The sequence below is a fragment of the Mycteria americana genome, chromosome 5 (assembly GCF_035582795.1).
Source record: "Mycteria americana isolate JAX WOST 10 ecotype Jacksonville Zoo and Gardens chromosome 5, USCA_MyAme_1.0, whole genome shotgun sequence".
NCBI classification, from domain to species: Eukaryota; Metazoa; Chordata; class Aves; order Ciconiiformes; family Ciconiidae; genus Mycteria; species Mycteria americana.
The window spans coordinates 55,835,701-55,853,636 of record NC_134369.1 but is presented as its reverse complement, the minus strand read 5'-3'; the positions used below and the strand labels follow the sequence as shown (position 1 = coordinate 55,853,636).

Genomic DNA, 17,936 nt, shown 5'->3' with positions numbered 1-17,936 from the left:
CAGCCGTTATGTAATGTATCACGCACAGATCCTGTTAAATAAAAGAGATCTGTTCATAGTATTGTTCAAAACTGAATGCACATGTGGACTGTCTGTTTTTCTTGCTCTTTATTTTTAGCAGTTTCCATGGTGCAGGAATCTGAAGCAGTAGCCGCAAGCAAGCCAACTATTGTAGAGAAGCCTCCATTGTCTTCTGTGTCAGTGAAGCGTCAAGTTGGCTGTTCAGAGGATTATCTGCTTTCTAAACTGCCCCTGGATGGTCAGGAGGTACCATTTGTGGTCCCTCCATTCAAATTGGCTTATGTACAGCCAAAGAACCTTCCTAATATTTCACATGCTGGAGGGATTCAAGGTAAAACATAAACAGCATTGCTGAAATAGTTGTTTAGCTTCTGCTACTCCTTGGAAGTTGTCAAGTATTCCTACTGAAAACATATGTTTGCAGAACTTTTCTTGAAGCCTGGTCTTGTTTCTTTTCTCTCTGGACATCCAGAGAAGTTTTGTGAAGGATGTCATCCCACTATGAATCTCTGTGATGTTGTGTGAATAAAACTGAAAGGGAGGATTGCACACCAGTGCTCATACTCAAAGTAATGGAAAACACTTAAAGGAAACAGAAGTTTTAGTAAAGAATTTATCGGAGGCAAGGAAAGACTTAACACATCCCCAGCATGCAGATCACTCAAGTAAAGGAGGAGGGTGGTCTGGCTTTCATGCTTACTGTACTGATATGTTTTAACATACTAACACATCTTTCTTTTCAAATTTTGCCAATAGACAGCATGTGCTACTACATGGCAGAATTTTTTTTTGCCTACTATTTCCTGTTCTTTTTGCTGCTCTTTGGGAGGCCAGGGGTCATAGATTTCAGTGGTATAATGTTGCACATGATACTATGATTCTTTGCTTCACAACAATCTTGTGCTTCAACCTCTGCCAGTTAGTCCCAAGCTCAGACTGCCAAAATGATGTACATGCAATTTAGGCACAGTGGCATTTTAAAAGAATAGGAGCCTGGTCCCGTAACATGAGTTACAGGGCATATGCTATCGCTAGGCTCTGGGTCTTGCCAGGAGATGCCTAGAATTAGGTAAGGGAAGATTTTGGCACAGGGGTATACCTGAACGGTTGTTCTCTGTAGAGTCGCTTTGCCTCGAGGATGTGATAAGCAGATAATATGCTTTTAGTCCCATGTGACTGTATTTCTTTTCAGAGGGTGGAAACCTTAATAACCGAAAAAGTCAGCCACATGTTGCGTAATAAGTAATGCAGTACTACCTAGCCTTTTTGTGTTTGTGTGGTTTTACTCCCACGCTTCTCTCTTCTCCCCAGGTCCTTGCTGTTGCTTCTTTTCTCCTCCTGCATGCCTATTACCAAACTTCCTTCTCACCCTCACCCACCCCTGCTGGTAACACTGGCACCAGAGCCAAGCTAATCAGCCTAGCAGAGCTTTTTGGTATAGAATGGCCATTCTGTGCCTGATCTTGTTAGTAGGCTTTATTTGTGATGTCTGCCTCACCAGACACGGACAGGCAACCTAATAGTTGGAGGTAGAGCATGTGAGGCCCTCCTCGTCTCTGAGCCTGATCTCCTTCAGCTTCCCTGCTTCCCTGCTGCTTCAGCAGCTAGTTCTCGTAAGTCCATACTTGGACAGGGTATGGAAATGCAGGACATGCTCCTGGTAATCTGCTTTCTCACTGCGGCTGGGTTCAGGCTCTGCCTTCCTTTGTCCTACCTCATCCTCAAGATACTGTACAGAGAGGTCCATCAAGGACTCTGAGGCACAAATGTTCTCCAGGGGAAGGAAGATGTGTCTAACAACCTTTAGATAAACGTTTTCTTTTTTCATGCTGTTCTACACAATCTTATCAGTCAATGACTTATAAACCAGTGACTTGTCTTCATTGGGAATTCTCCTTCATCATCATTTCTGAAGGACCTGGTGAACAGAGTGGCCCTTAGGCTATAAAGCTGGTGGATCTTCTGGCAGGATGTCCTGACTCTTCATAATTGTGTCTCTTGAGCAAATATTTTAAATTCTTGAAAAAATATTTGAAAAGTGGCTGATGTCATGTAGGAGACTTCCATTTCTCTTTCCAAATATAAATACTTATTTTTTAAAGTACAGCTTTCTACGCCTCATTAAAGTTGTGTTTAAAAATGCAAAGTTTACTTTTTAGGGAGATTTACTAAATACAGTGAAGTGTGCCACCATTCCTTCTTCACATTAACCAAAGCACCAGCATATTCAAAAAATGTATTTAGAGTATTTGCTTCTCAGACCGTTGTTAAATATCTGTAGAAGTCCAAGTTCTGCTCTCAATTCCACTCCATTTTCTGTGTGTCTGACCATTTTCCTTTAGTGAAACAGGACATGCTCAGTGTCAGCTCTTGGCATCCCTTCTGAAAGCAATTAAGTTCTGGCAGCTTTTCTCTTCAATACTCATTGCAGCGTGTCTCATGCTCTCACAGAAGTAAGCTAGCAGGAAGGAGTGTGCTTCTGGTCTGGAACACTGGCTTTTCTGTCATCTGCTGTGTATCAGTCCTTTATGGCCTCACTTCTAGCATTCATCCTAATTTACGTCACGCTCAAGCCCATTATACTTGAATTCTTGCTTTATCATCTCTCACTTTCCATCTCACTTTTAATTATTCTTTTTTACATACTCTACTAACACCTGGAGGAAAGTATTTTACAGCAATAATAGTTTGCCTCTTATGGTGCAACACACTTGCAGAATTGAAGGCACTTTATAATGGGGTAAAGAACTTTTTAACAGATAGGTTGAAGTTCAGGGAGGTGAAGTGAAGGAAGCAAATGTCAGAGCTTGGTAGAGTCAGCCCATCCCCATTCTCTACTGTACTGTTATATATGGCTTATTTTCACTTCAGTCAGACAAAATGAAGCACTACAGTAGTGTTCTTTACTGTTCTGCTGACCAAGATGTGCATGGTTTTTTTTTTTTAAATGATTATAAATAAAGAAAAATAGGGCAGCTGTGCTGTAATGGGCTGAGTAAAGGGTTGGGAATCAAGCATTCTCAGATCTGTCTACTTGTGCCTCAACCAACTATTCATTTTGGACCAGTGATCTTACCACTGACAGACTTCCTATGGAAATTGGATGTCACAAGTTGCATTATTTTTCCATACAAGACCCTCCTGAAGGTCTGGGTGTCCATTAGCTGAGTGGGAATGTCCTGGGGGTAGGTAGCCAAATAAGTCAGAGGTTTTCTGTACACATGCCCCCACTTTTCCTGCTAATTTCTGTCTTGCTGTCTGTCTTTGGAGCCTTCTGTATTTTAACTAGTTAGGCATTTATTGTGGAACTCCAAGACAGGGTATGCATAGTTTTTTATGGCCAATTTAATTCCAGTGTTTGCCTGCACACTGTGGAAATCTGACATAATGTGTATGTGTGTTTTCTTTACTTTTTCTTTTTTTTCCCTTTTCCTGAAGTAGATAATATTGCAATATTTTGTCCTTTGCCCTGAAGGCACTCTGCCTGCCTTATGGAGCCAAGCAGCATGTGTTATGTCTGGAACTCTTGCATTTGATGTTTACTTGTGCTCCGCAGAATCTGCCACAGCCTCATTTGGTGACCGGAAAGCAGAACTGCACAGCATGTACCAGTGGCCCCGCTATGACGTGTACAACCCATTCTATTTGGAGAACCGGGTTTCGCCAGATCTGATTAGGCGCTTCCAAGCAAAATCAGATAATAGGAAATTATATGGATCAGGTGAGAAGGACTGCACCCTTACATTCCTGTCTTCCTCCCTTTCCCAAGGTTTACAGGTAAGAGCAAAAAGCCATTAGTCTACAGAAGACGTGTTTGATTATAGCAGTTCTCAAACTGGTCTGTATACTACAGACACTTTTTGGTTGGTGAAGCAATCTGTGGAGCCAGCTCTACTTGATTTCCAGCTGCACTGTTACTTTCTGTCTTTTGGGGGCTTAACAAAGGCTTGCGTGCATCACACAAAGCTAGACAAATTGGCAAAGCAAGCTAGCGTAGCTGCCTCCGATCCAAAACAGGATGCAGTACTGGAGATTCCAGCTACCAGTAATAGGCGTGAGGGAGACGGAAAAAGGAAGTCAGGCGGTACGTTGAGTGGAGGAATGTCTGAGGAGTATATATATGGAGAGAGGAACAAGAACAAAAAAGCGTTCAGGAGCAGATGATAAGAACAGGTGCAAAATGGGAAGTGATGCTGTATGCCAGCTTTTTTGTAGTTTGCTTTTGAAGGTGCAGAACTGTCCCCACTTCTCATTGCATAAGTGTGTTTAAGAATGGGGGTGGGCTGTGAGATAGTAAAAGTTTAGACAGGAAGTGTTTGGCTACCTAGGTAAAAATTTTCTTCTGTGCTGTTCATTGGTATATGTATCCTATAATGAATGCTGTTTAGAGTAAAGTAGATGACTAAGTGTTGCTTAGGCAAACACATTCAGAAAACTCATACACTCGAGATATACACGCCTCTCTATCAAATCGGATGCTGGCAACAGCATGCATTTTTAAAGATGTTTTATTTAGAATGGTATAGCATGCTTATTTTACAGCTGGGGGAAATGTCTCAGTGTGTGTCCTGTTTTAAAAATAATTCTGAATCACTATAGAGACTACATGAAAAGACTACTCCATATATTTTTTTAAGAGAACAAAACACATGTAGAATTTTAGCAGCCTTTAACACATACAGTTTTGCTAGGCTTTGTAAGCACCTGTGGTGGGAGCCAAATGGGTTTTATAAAACTGTCTTGAACATCTTCCCTTCAGTTCATCATCTTTTTTTCCATTTTTCTTCAAGCCAGGTAAACACTTCACTAGTTTTGTCTTAGTAAGCTTAAATACAAGAAAGGTCACTTAAGTGTGTCTACAGTACAGTCCTAAATGCCTTCTTCCTCCAGAGTTTTTTGACAGCTGTTTCAAAAGCCAGATGATTCTCTTCATGTGCATCTATAGACTATTTAAGCAAATCTCTAAGCCTATTTTGTTGCAGCAGGTGCTATGACACTTTTCGTGTGTGGGGGCTTTAGAACTACCGAATGTGTTTATTTGGAAGGTATGAAGTGAAATTCTTGAATTTTTACATGAAGTCCCTTCTCTTCATCTTAAAAAACAAAAAAAACCCCAAACAAACTGAAAAATAAATTCAATAATATTTTTCCAAAATTCTAGTTGTTATTGGTAAACAACATATGTTTATGTTTAAAATTTTTCTGCTTTTTTTGTATTTTACAGACAGCTTTCTCAGTGTAAAACTTGTCATTTTTTTCCATTAAAAATTTAAGTTTTTGAAAAAGGCACCATCTCTTCCCCTGCACCACCCCCATGTTCTTTGAAAACTTTAACCAGCCTTACTAGAAACAGCAGATGATACAGTCTTTAAAGCATTTCGGTGATTTGTAACCTGTAGGCTCGAGCGGATGTTTCCCAGTAGCTTCTGAAAGTTATGAGTACTGAATATGGAATTAATTTCCATAACCATAATCAATTTCAAATCAAGTAATGGGCTGGTCTCTCCTATTTGCTCCTATTATATCAAACAAGGTTTCTAGGCCCCATATGATATTATAACGCTATTTCTACACCTGAGTCAGTGAACAACTCAGCCAGCCCTTTTGTGTCATGCACAAGAGAGAATTTGGAACTCATGCCAGACATACAGACCTTCATTAAATTTTATCTAAATGATGTTGTTACTTTCCTTTTCCTCCCATGGGTTGTCAAAACTTTCTTTATCTTTTGTGCTCTTTTTCTTCCTTGGGGAAAAAAAAATTATTCTTTATTGTCACATCTCACAATAAGCATAATTAGTTATTTCTTTTGATAGCAATAAAAGGGAAATAAATTTTCAGTAATGAGTGATGTAATTCTATTAAGCTATGATCGGTGAATTGTAATGGAAGTCTTCTGAAATACCATAACACGGCATTGCAACAAAAAGCAATTCATTGCATCAGATAGTCCTAGAAGTTAAACCATACTGCTTTAATTCATTTCAGTATGGGTCAGTTTTGAAGTTGGGAGGCTTTAAAAACCTCTTGAACATTACTGGAGCCAGCAAAGATTCCCGAAACAGTGGCGTTAGTTCAGCTCTCATTTTCTACTATTGCTACATAATATGCACAATGTGCTTTAGCTTTGTATTGCTTCAAGGTCAAAAGAAAACTGATAGGATCTACTTAATCACGTCCAACTGCTGAGGAAACTGCCCTCCTATAAAATAAAGATCTTGCTTTTGTGCTCTAACAAGTACATGTCATCTTAGAGTTAAGACTTGCTTTGTCTGAAATCTAGTAAGGGTGCAGAGTATGGTGCTTTGACACTGTGATCAGTAAAGCCAGGGAGATGAGGCCAAGTTTAGCAGGCAGCATGTTTTTGCCACTGGGATCTTTACTGTGGGAAAATTTAAAAAAGGAGACCAGGCTAAGCCCCAGTTCTGGCTGACTAGATTTAAAGACGAGGCTTTTCTGTTTTGCTAAAGCATCTACTAAAAAACCCATTTCTCTTGAGGAAATAACTTCGAGGCAGGCTCCACATTCTACCAGTGCTACCGATGTGACCCGATAAGTTTGAACTATTTCAAAGATGGAATTGATTAAGATATTTTAATGGCTTGTTCTCTCCATTTTGTCATTTCAGGCAAGTGTTTTGGGAAAGGGAAGTGCGGAAAGGTGCTGACGTCCTTTCTTAGGTGTTATTTAGCTAGGTTTCAATTCTATCATAGGTCTACTTAAATTTTTAAAGTTTCTTAATTTTTTTTTTTCTAGCAATGATGCTTACATGATTTGTATTGTTCTCTTTCTCTTTTTAGTTAGTGATTTAAGACCTAGTGCTTTGCCTGGATCATTTGATGTCAGTTGTTCAATGTTTGATCTCAGAAGCCCACCTCATCGATTCATGAAGGTGAGTTCCCCTTGTAACATAGGTTATACTGAAAACTCAGCTTACATGGTGTATCTGTTGCTGTTGCATTGTGTTTTCAAAGTAAACACTGAAGGGCATTGTACTATGCACTGGAAGGACTAGAGGGAGAAGTTCAACGTCTTGACCAACTTCAAGAGGCTCCTGCTTGGTGTCATGTCTGATTACTGCTATTCTGGCCCAACGGGGCTGTTGAGAAACCTGAGCAGGCTGTTAGGCAGGTGAAGACAGACAGGAGGCTGTGGTTCGTCATCTTGTGATTTCTCCCATTAGTTGAAAAGTGGAACACTAGAATTTTCCATTGATGAAAAAAACACTGCATTTTTTTTCAAATAATAATCTTTTACATAGAGATGAAGTTGCATATATATCAGTGAGCAAAAAAATCTCTGCTGGCCATATATGTCCTGTATTAGCTCTTTGCGTCAAAGTAGTAATTCCATGCTGCTGGATCAAGAGATTAGTAGGGAATTAGACAATTATTTAAAATTGTGTGTTGTTTTGTTTTCATCATGTCTTGTTTGATGGTAGAATCTCTCTGGCTTTTTGTATCCGTTGCTTTGAATGAAGTGACTTTTTTTTTTGCCCCCAGAGATATGATTCATTCTCCAGTGTACCTAGCAGTACCTCTTCCAGGAAGGATTCGCAAGGCAGTAACAGGAGTCTGGGTAATGTTTTGTTTGTTTACCTTGTAATGAAATATTTCCCTTTGCCCTTGAAACAGTAAGCTGTCTCGACTGTTGATGTTTGTTTGTTTGTTTGGGTTTTTTTGAGATGAATCTGATTAGCAAGTCAGTTTGGAGATTATGTTGCAATTTGAAATTAAGAGTTTTGGACTTGTACCTTCCTGTTGTCAGGAGATAGAGCAAGTGAGCTTTTGAGGAGTTCTCATGCTTTTGAAAAAATCATCCCTGGATTTACTACCCCAGTGAACTAAGAAATTACAGATGTTCTGTTAGGATAGAATGCAGCACCGTGGTCACAGCTTTAGTCTTTTTTTCATGTATCAGTATTTTTCTGTGGGAAGTGCCTGGAATCCAATACCTATATTACACTGAGAATTAGGCAAGAATATTGCATGCTAACCTAGTATCCTTATTTATGAAGGAATGCTGAAGAAGTGGAGATACTGCAAAATAAATCCTCAAAAATGAATCAAGTCCCCACAAAAGTCACCCTGCTGGAAGTCAGAATTTCACCCAGTCTCCTCAAAAAGAAGACTGGGGGGCAATGAGCTAGTTTCAGTCATGACGGAGAAATGCTGGATATTAAATGGCACTTCTGACTTGGAGAAAAGCATAATAGTAAAATGTTTACTAGGCTGGAATTGAAATCTGAGAAAGATAAAAAGCAGGCCAATTTATAAACTTAACAGTGAATGTGATTAATCTAAGGGAAGTGATAGATTATAAATATGTTCTGGGTGTCTCAGGCACATGCTTTTTTTCTTTCCAAAAGTTATTTGAGTACAACACGGGTTATTAAATTCAACAGAGATAACTGAGGTAAACGTGAAGGCTTTTAGCTATGCAGAAGGTCAGGCTACAGGACTTCATGGATATTTTGTCCTTAAAATGTAGGTGTTAAGATATTTCAAACTTACTTTGAGAGAAGTTTTCAAAGATAGGCAGTCCACCTACTAATGAGTTCCCTTATTCTTGGAATGAACTTTTAAGATACTGCATTACTTCTAAAAACACTTAACTGGCTTTCTTCCATAGATACTATTACATTATCAGGTGATGAACGAGACTTTGGAAGACTGAATGTGAAGTTGTGTTATGTTTCTTCTGTAGAACAGATTTGGATCACAGTTTTACATGTAAGCAAATATGAATAGCTTTATTATTATTTACTCAAATGGCTATTTTACTATACTTAGTGCTAATTCTCATTAAATTTGGTGCTCTGTTACTTTAAGGAATACTTTTAGGAGAAAAGGAAAATTACTTCTAAGTATTAATATAAACAAAGTTCAGTCAAATGTAATACTGGCCGTCATTCAAAGTATCTTCCTCTCCTTTCTTTTTTTTTTTCCCCTGTTGCAATCTCTGTTCTGCTGCAGTAAATAGTAAAAAATAGTGTATAACTTTATGTTGCTATACATCTGTTCTGATTGTGGAGTGAGGAACTGTTCAGCATAGACAAGAAAGCTGAGCTGGTCATAGGCTGGTCCTGTTGTGGAAATTTTCCTGTGGAAATCTGGAGGCAGCAAATTGGAGCAACTTTGGAGGCAGCATTTAACTGACTTCAAATCTAACAGTTTCTTCAGAGAAGAAGAACCATAATAGCACTTGGAGGACATGTAGCTTCTTGTGGCTCTTTTTGTTAGCTAATGTGATACTGTTATACTGGCTGTTTTATACACTTCCAGGAACTGTGAGTAATTTTTAGGCAATGGAACTTTGAGTAGTCAGAAACCTCATAACTACATCAAGTGATAAATACTACGTAAGGGATTTCATGATTTATCTGTCCTTAAATTACCACATAGTGAAATCATTAAAATCTACTGAATAACTTTTTATCCTCTGGTTGTGAAAATTAATTATTAAATGATCTGAAGTGACACAACCATTACACTGGCTCTGATTTATATTCAGTATTACAGTAATTATGCATAATTCTACAGCAGTGTAGAAGACTCTGTTTCTAAGTTATCTGAACACCAGATTCTTACACTGTCTAAACTGACTGTGTTTTCAATGTTGCAGTGCAAAGACCTGAGCTGGCCTTCTAGCTGTGGGGAAAATCCTCGTATCTATGTCAAGGGAATTCTCACACTGCCCAAACCAGTGCATTTCAAATCTTCTGCCAAGGAAGGGTGCAATGTAAGTAGAGGCAGGGAAAACACCAAGAAATCTTTTTCCCCAAAACAATAAAAGTGAAATGTAAATGGATTTTTAAAATTGATTAAACATCCACTCCTATGCCATATTTGCTGTGGTAGTTGCCTAGGTTCGGGTTACTTCCTGCCCTCCTTCTCAAAATCCTATTAAAAGCCTTGTTCCACTTCCTCCCCGTATATTCTCTCTTGCATTGTACTGTTGCCCTCCTTCTCTCCCAAGTCAGCAGGACAGATACTCTCATAGGGGACTGAACCATGAGCTGCTGGCCTTGGCAACTCAGTGGTGGGGGACTGGAGAAAGACTGGGCATACCTGTAGGTTCACATTCACCCCAGGGAAGGTGGGTGATGTACAGCCTCTCACTAGGGCAGGAGACAAAGTTCACACTTCCTCTCTACAGAAAGTAGTAAGAATTGGTCGCATGGGACAAGACCTTGATAGTGGCAGTAAAGGAATATTAAGGGGGTGGAAGGTAAAGCAACATAAACCTCCCATAATGTGAGTCAAAGGTGAAAGAAAAGAAAAATAGCAGGAGAGACTGAAGCAAAAGGCCACAGGAGAATTTGCTATGACAATGTGTGTATGCTGTTGTAAAGCTCCAGAAGAGATGGCCTCAACTCATTATGGTAGTGAAAAATAATCGAGCTTTGTCCCTGCCAGGGTATGACAATGAGGTGGTGAGTCTGTGGGAGCTTACCACTGTAAAAGCACACTTTCCCATGGCAACCTAAAATGGTAGCCAGGAGCAGTGGCTGTAGGACCAGGAAGCCTTGGTTTCTAGGTTTTGGGCTCGGTGCGACTCTCTTACAATGGTGATGTTACCCCTCTGTTTTTCTTTCTAGGACATAGAATTTATGGAAACTTTTGTATTTGCTATTAAACTGCAAAGCCTGCAGGCTGTCAGATTGGTATTTAAAATCCAGACACAGACTCCCAGGAAAAAAACAATTGGAGAGTGCTCCTTGGCACTGCGGGAGCTCAGCTCGGAGGAGTCAAGTCATTGGCTGGATATATCTGCTCCTTCCAAAGTACCTGTAAGTGCCAATACTGCAAAAATATGTTGTTATATCACCTAGAAAGAGTTGCTGGAAATGAAGGTAAAATAATTCATTGCTAACTCAATGTTAACAACATACAGGGTTTTTCTTTTTCTTTTCTTTTTTTTCCCCACTTTCTTGGGGAGAGGCATTTTGATGAGGAAAAAATGCAGACTTTTGAACTCTGCACATAGCTGTTCTGGTCATAAACTGCAGCTGTTTCTGGGAAAAGAGCTAGAGCAAGCTCTTCCACACCATGGCCCACAGCTTGAGGGAGGGGCATTCTGGGGAAACATTCAGTAAAGGATGCTGGGTAATTGCCTTTTCTGACCAAAAAAGCATCAGAAGATCCTTAGGACTCACAGCAAGAGCTCAGAGCAAATGGAATCTGCTTTTGTTATGGAAGAAAAGTGCTAGGATTTTCAGTGGCTTGAAACTGCAGAGATAGCTATATATTTAATGTTCAGATTGCATGCTGTGAAGTAATAATTCAGACAGTTCATTTCCATTAGCGTAATAAGAAGCAGGTGGTTTTCACAGTGGGACTTCTTTTCCCCCTACCCTCACTTTGTTTCTTTTACAGATTGTGTCTAGACATTTGTATTTTCAACAAATTAAACTTGAATTAGCAATTCAAAAGCAAATTTTATCTGAGTGTATCTGAGTAATATGAGTGATACTCTTGATTTCTAACATAAGTTACACTTGACATTTTTTAGTTCTAACAAGAATAACCATATTGCTTCAAAAACAATAAGATTAAGTGAAAGAGGAAGCTGTTTTAGAAACTGCTTCATCCCAATGTAAATTCCTGAATCATCTCATAGTTTCTCTCTCTGTGTTGGCTTTCCTCACCATTATATCCAAGAGCCCTCCAGACACTGCTGGAATTCATCCTGGTACTACCCTGTGAGGCAGCAAACTACCCTACTTGCCAATAAAGAGCCAAAGCTCAGAGTCGAGTAAGTGGCTTCCTCTCAGGGTTACACAGAAATTTTGTGGCTGAGTTGCAAAGAGAATTTGGGTCTCTTTGATGAACTGGAGCCTGACTTCTTTCTCTTTATCTGACCTGCTGCTCTCTCGCTTGGTGCATTTTGCTTCACTGAAGTGCATTAGAACTTGAAGGGAACCAGGACTAGCGAAGTCCTTTTAAATGGAGGCTGTCAGGAAAGCTGGGTCTCCACTGGCCTTCTCTTGCTGTTCTTACAGTGTTCAGAGTATGTTAGCATCTGACAGGAAACTAATGAGGATGTGTCAATGCAACCCTGCCACTAGCAAAAATTCTTTTAAAAAAATCAGACTGAAGATCTCAGTACGTTCAGAGTGGGGGGGGGTGTGTGCATGTGTGTAGGCATATAAAACACAAGTATCTCTGTAACATAGGAAACTCCATGGCATGCAGTCACCCTGAACATTCATGACATAAAGTGACAGGGCCTTGTATCTATGGAAAGCATTGCTTATATCTCCATATTGCAAAATTCAAAAGTGTGGGGGGAGAACTCTGAAGGTTTTTGTGTTAGTGCAGCATACCTGGTCTCTCACTTCCACGCCCAGGTTTAGTAGAGCTACAGCTGCATGTCCGGTTTTCCCTGTATGTGTCTGCTCTTACCATTGAGGAATCTTTCTGAGGTGAAAACTGAGGACTCGTTTATTTGTCCAGTATTTCTGGCTGCAGCCCACGAGGGCCATATGTGTGCTGCACATAAGCAGTCCATCAGTGGAGCACATGTACTGCAGCTATAACAAGTGCAAGATGCACTTACTTACTGTGCATCTGCAGATTGTGTATACAACACATGCTTGTATTTCTGTCCAGGAAATCCCAGATAGAAATGTGGGAGCCCAACATATGACAGAATTCCTGTGTTTCCTGAGTTTATAAGCAACTTAATCCAGATGTTATGGCAACTTTCTTCTGCTTGTAGGTGTGCCACGCAGAACTTCAAGTAGGAACTTGTTTTCAAGCAATAAACAGGAGGATTCAGTTACAGATTCTTGAAGCACAAAACCTTCCAGTTTCATCTACACCGCTGTCTTCAAGTAAGTTACATCAGCTGTCTCATGCCTCCTGTCTAAAAGCATTTGTAACAGGTAAATTGCTGCTCAAATGGGTTGGCAATTCATAAAATTCCGTACAAACCTCAGACTAACATATTGTGCAGTACATTTCCATTGCCAAGGCTTGTTTCCGCAGATGTCTTACTTGATTACTTTTTGCTTGGTTTGAAGCTACATGTTTATGTATTTTGGAAGATTTTTATCCCAGTATTAATCCTGACATACAAGAGCATTAGCTTGCACTTGCTGTTTGGATACTGCGTTAATCAATTCAATATTATTGAACATACTCTGTTTGTGTGACTAGTCAGGAAAGCTATTGTACAGTTCTTTTGGCCAGACTTTTGGGAAATTGTTGCAATTTGAACCATACATGTGGATCTTGTCAGTTCCTTATTGGGTGTGTTTGTGAGTAACCCTTTGTGTGCTGTGCCTTTTTCCCTCCCTTTTGTGCTAGATTTCTTTGTGAAAGTTGGAATGTTTAGTACAGAAGGGCTGCTCTATAAGAAGAAGACTCGTCTTCTGAAGTCCACTAATGGCCAAGTGAAGTGGGGAGAAATGATGGTTTTTCCAGTTAGCCAAGCTGAACAAGGAATTAGCTTTCTTATCAAGCTCTACAGCAGAAGCTCAGTGAGAAGAAAACACTTCCTAGGACAGGTTGGTTTCTGCTAACTAGAATGATATCCTTTACTTAAAATCCAGTTCCACAGGTTTCTTGGTATGAGTTTTGAAATACTTTAAGTAAGGTGGCATATAGCAAAATAGTAAATTCTAATAAACTCTTCTGGATGTAACCCGAGAAAGAATAGTACAGGGCTCTTAAACATATGCTAACAACAGAATATGAGTTGACATTCGATTTTGCTTTTAAAAAGAAGTCCTTAAGTAATTTTGTGTGGAGTATTACTATGTGAAAGATTCCTTCCTACAGACAGACGTATGATCTCCTCCTTGCCTCTAGGCTTTCTGAACAAACACAGCACTCACAGGAGCTCCACAACCTACAATGTACTGTACAGAAAGGGGGTGTGTTGGCTTACCGTACCAATACACTTACAGAGAGGTGTGTGTAAAAGGAAATACCAACAGCTACAGTATCAGAATGCCTTCCTGGGTAAAGCAATGCTGAAATCAGCACAATATTTTAAATATGTATGATCAAGTGATAACACAGGTGAACAAACACAAAATTATTTTTTAGTTGAGTGCTCTTTTTTTGTCTCTTTTTAAAATTTATTTTTTACAGCTGGAACTTCTGTAGTATCTCTTTGAAAGCATTTGTGTAATCATATTTATTTAACCACCATAAAATGGTAGTTAAATAAATTGGTAGTCTGGTCTCTTTCTATTCTCTCTGTCCTCTTCCCCTGGTTGTTCTAATTTACCATCATCCTGTCCCTTCTTTCTCTCCTTTTCTTCATGGTATAGTGAGCCATAGCTGTTCTTAATGCTCAGTGTTTTCCCTGACTCAGCTAGAGGTAGTGGCAGAATTTTAATATATGCATAAATGAATAACATGGAATTGATTTTGAGACCCCAACTGTAATGTCCCTTGTCAGATGAAGGACTGCACTATCCTTAGGTACAGAAAATGGTACTGTCCTATTCTACTGATGTTTCTTGTGCCTGCTGAAGACGTGCAGTTATAGAAGATGCTGATGTGCTATAGAAATGATGTACCAGCAAGAGTTACGTGACCTCCCTCCATTTTATGGAGCCTCATGTCACACATATTCCATCTTTCTGTGATTCCTGTTGGTGGAGTTGGATTTGGAATAGGAAAAGAAAAAAAATTGTTCTGTTTAGTTGTGCTACCTTGGGGCAAAAATAACTGCGTATGATTTTGCAGTCACTTAGCAATACGTGAGGTCATCTCAATCTGATGAGTTTCATTTAATCATGGATCTTATTTTTAGGGGGAGGAAATGAGCTACTTCTGCTCCTCAGAGGTTATTTGGAAAAGGTTGTTTCAGCTCATGCAGGCAGACATTGCCACATAACACATGAAGACATAAAATATGGCTCAGGGAAAAATGTACTTTGAGCAATTGGCTGGGTAGCTGGAAAAAGATGAATATAGCTGGATCTATTAACTTTGTTCTTCAGAGAACGATGTTTAATTGGATGCCGTTCTAAGCAGACAATACTTAGATTAGCCTGCTTTTACAGGCATGTCTTTAATCATGAGCAAGATGTATATTGAATCTCTGTGGATGAAACATCAGCTGTCTGTGGTATTCTGGAAGACATTATTCTCACTTCTTGAGGACTCATGCCTCAGCAGTGTAGGCTAAATGTACTTCATGGTGAAGGTTTCTGAGAAGTCTTAAAAGGACTCATTCTTGGAAGACTTGAGGAAATAAGAGTCCCGTAAATAATGATACCTACTTACATAAGCAGAATTCTTTTGGCAATGGAGGCTGGTGATAATGTTCAGGAGGAAAACTTCCTACTTGTACCTCATTTCCTCATTTAATGGCCACTATCCATTAACTGAATACTGAGAAGGACTCTTACTGCATGACTGTGTGTGGTGTGGGCATGTTAGTAACCTCTGTGGAATGCAGGTTTGGCCCTGTCTGTTGGAGTGTGCAATTTTAAACGCTCATGAAAATGCTGGACAGCTAGCTCAGGATGCCAGATGGCTTGCAGCCAAATGGAGTTTGAATGCATGGAGCCATCACTGGCCCTGATCAGCCCTTGACCCCAGCACGTGCATTTGAATGGAGCAAGGAATGCTTGTCTTAAAACATCTTATTAAGTAGAGAAACATTAGTATGTAGTGAGTTCTCTAAACTATTTATTTAGAGGCTAAATTTAAACCCAGACTCCCTGTGTTCCCAGCTGAAAGCCAAAAGACATTAGTCCCAACAGAACTGTATTTGTTACTATGATGCTTTGGTCGCAGTCTACATGTTGTCTCGTTCTACACTTCCATGGTATTTATTTGGAGCTAATAAAGGCTGGGCCTCTGTGTTATATCAGGTAAACTCAATTTTATTTTTCTTACTGCAGATCTGGATAAGTTCTGATAGCAGTAACAGTGAAGCAGTTGAGCAGTGGAAAGATACTATTGCCAACCCTGAAAAAGTTGTTGTTAAATGGTACAGCATTGGTCCATCTTGAAGACTGGAGATGAAACTCAGGACTGATTTTTCTACAAAGATACTCCTATGCTGTTTAAAATAGTATAAATAAAAAGAAAAATATTGTCTACACAAGTTCTTCAGAAGGTCTCCACTGCGTCACACCTCCATGGTAACTGGAAAAATTCAGAGTTTCACCAAGAGAAATACTGGCTAAATATTATTAAGAGGAGGACTTAGGAACTGGGAAAAGTGCTCATTTGGTTTTAAAAAATCGACCTTGAAAAATGTATTTTTGCCCCTTTCAGGCTCCATAAGAGCACAGAAATCCCATCTTGGAGAGAAGCAACTTGAATCAGCATCTTCTTCACTAGTCACCGATGTCATTAGCTGCAGTCTTGCCTTTGGCAGACGCCAAAGTCCACGGGAATCAGTCCCGTCAGTGCCTTGATCGTAGGTCCCTCTGGGCCTCTGGGGTTGCACCCGTGTTGACACCATTTGGTCAGAGTAACCTGTGCCTCAGCAAGTGGGAAAGCTGTGGCTGTAGGAGGAGGCATAAAGGGAACTATGCAATAAGGCAGTACCCAAAGGCTTTTCTAATCTCCATCTTTGATGAAGGGTGGTTCAGTACCCTGACATGCCTGTAGCTTGGGTTTTCCCCATCCTTCTCTCTAAACAGAGAGATTGAAAGGTAAGAGTTTCTCTGACTAACTGTGATCTTTGCAAGTGGGGTACTCCAGACTTGCTCTGTTTGGGTGAACTCTGTTTGGAATCAGTGGAATAATACAAAGAGGCAACGGCCCTGCCTAGAATCAGGGCCAATATTTTTAGATAAATCACTTTCTTAATATAGAATTCTTATACATAAACCACTTCCTATCTAATCAACAATGTTCTAGCATTTGCTTACATTGCTAAAAGCCAGACGGACATGTACGAAGGAGTAAGCAAATATTTACTGACATAAGTGCTTTTTTATATTAATTAAAATGCAGCACAGTAAGGGACTCAGACTTTGTTTAAAAGATGGGCTACTACTGCAGAAGTATTCGTTACATGTCTAGGCTGCTGAAAAATTATGCCTGGGAGTATATTTTTGTTACTTGTTTCTAGCAAGAAGAAATTACCATATTTTTATTGCAAATTATATTTTTTCTACAAAATCCTAAGATTATTTTTTCTGTTAGTCCCCGTATTTTCAGGGGTTTATTCATAGTTACTTTTAAGACAGGAAAATGCCATGGATATAATTGATAATATATATATCTAAAAGCACAGACCTCTTTGCACTACTTTAACTACTGGATTTAAAAAAATATATATTCCATTAAATCCACTGCTTACACATTTACTGTTGGCTGTCTGGACTGTACAAATACGTATGTTTGTATAGATGCTGAATAATTGTATCTTTTTTATAACTTGGATCCTGTTCAAACATCTGATATGAACTAGAGTGGCAGTGAGAGCACTCGCTGCTGGAAGGCAAAGGAACAGAGGAGCAGAGAAAACACTGTAACAGGAAAGCACGTTGTATTTAAGCATAGAGCTCGGAGCATCTTTATTTTAACTTTTTTGACTTTGAGTAAGGGTCAAGAAAAAATGGAATCCCTTAGATATTTTTTTTTATCAGCTGATAATCAACGCTTTTAAAACTTTACCCATCCAGATTTTTGTTGTTGAAATTTAGTATTTCAAAAATGGGCAAACAAAAGGATTTTCCCAGGCTCTTACATGTTCTGCTTTTTGACCAGTTTTTATAAATGAACTGAAAGTTTTTGCATGTTACTTGGAGAACAAACATCAGTTCTAGTGCTTCCTGACGCTCTGTGCAAAGCTCCCAGTAGGCCCAGAGGAACTTGACTGACAGCATTAACTTCCAGCCAGTTACAACACTTGGGATGAGCCTGGCCTGTTGGGTAAAATGAAAAAAGGAACTGGACCGAGCTGATATCCTTGGAGTATCTTTACTC

At 39.5% G+C, this 17,936-nt stretch overlaps 1 protein-coding gene across 1 annotated transcript in view; it reads left to right on the top strand.

The window, feature by feature from the left end:
* The window catches only part of TC2N (tandem C2 domains, nuclear), a 32,935-nt gene extending 15,891 nt beyond the window's left edge, over positions 1-17,044 (top strand). Inside the window, exons 3-12 of the mRNA XM_075501533.1 lie at positions 119-352; positions 3,578-3,742; positions 6,822-6,913; positions 7,524-7,599; positions 8,653-8,753; positions 9,646-9,762; positions 10,622-10,813; positions 12,745-12,859; positions 13,335-13,534; positions 15,893-17,044. Of these exons, the coding sequence (XP_075357648.1) occupies positions 119-352; positions 3,578-3,742; positions 6,822-6,913; positions 7,524-7,599; positions 8,653-8,753; positions 9,646-9,762; positions 10,622-10,813; positions 12,745-12,859; positions 13,335-13,534; positions 15,893-16,003 (1,403 nt within the window). The 3' untranslated portion in view covers positions 16,004-17,044. The remainder of the gene's footprint in view (positions 1-118; positions 353-3,577; positions 3,743-6,821; positions 6,914-7,523; positions 7,600-8,652; positions 8,754-9,645; positions 9,763-10,621; positions 10,814-12,744; positions 12,860-13,334; positions 13,535-15,892) is intronic.
* The last annotated feature ends 892 nt before the right edge of the window (positions 17,045-17,936 follow it).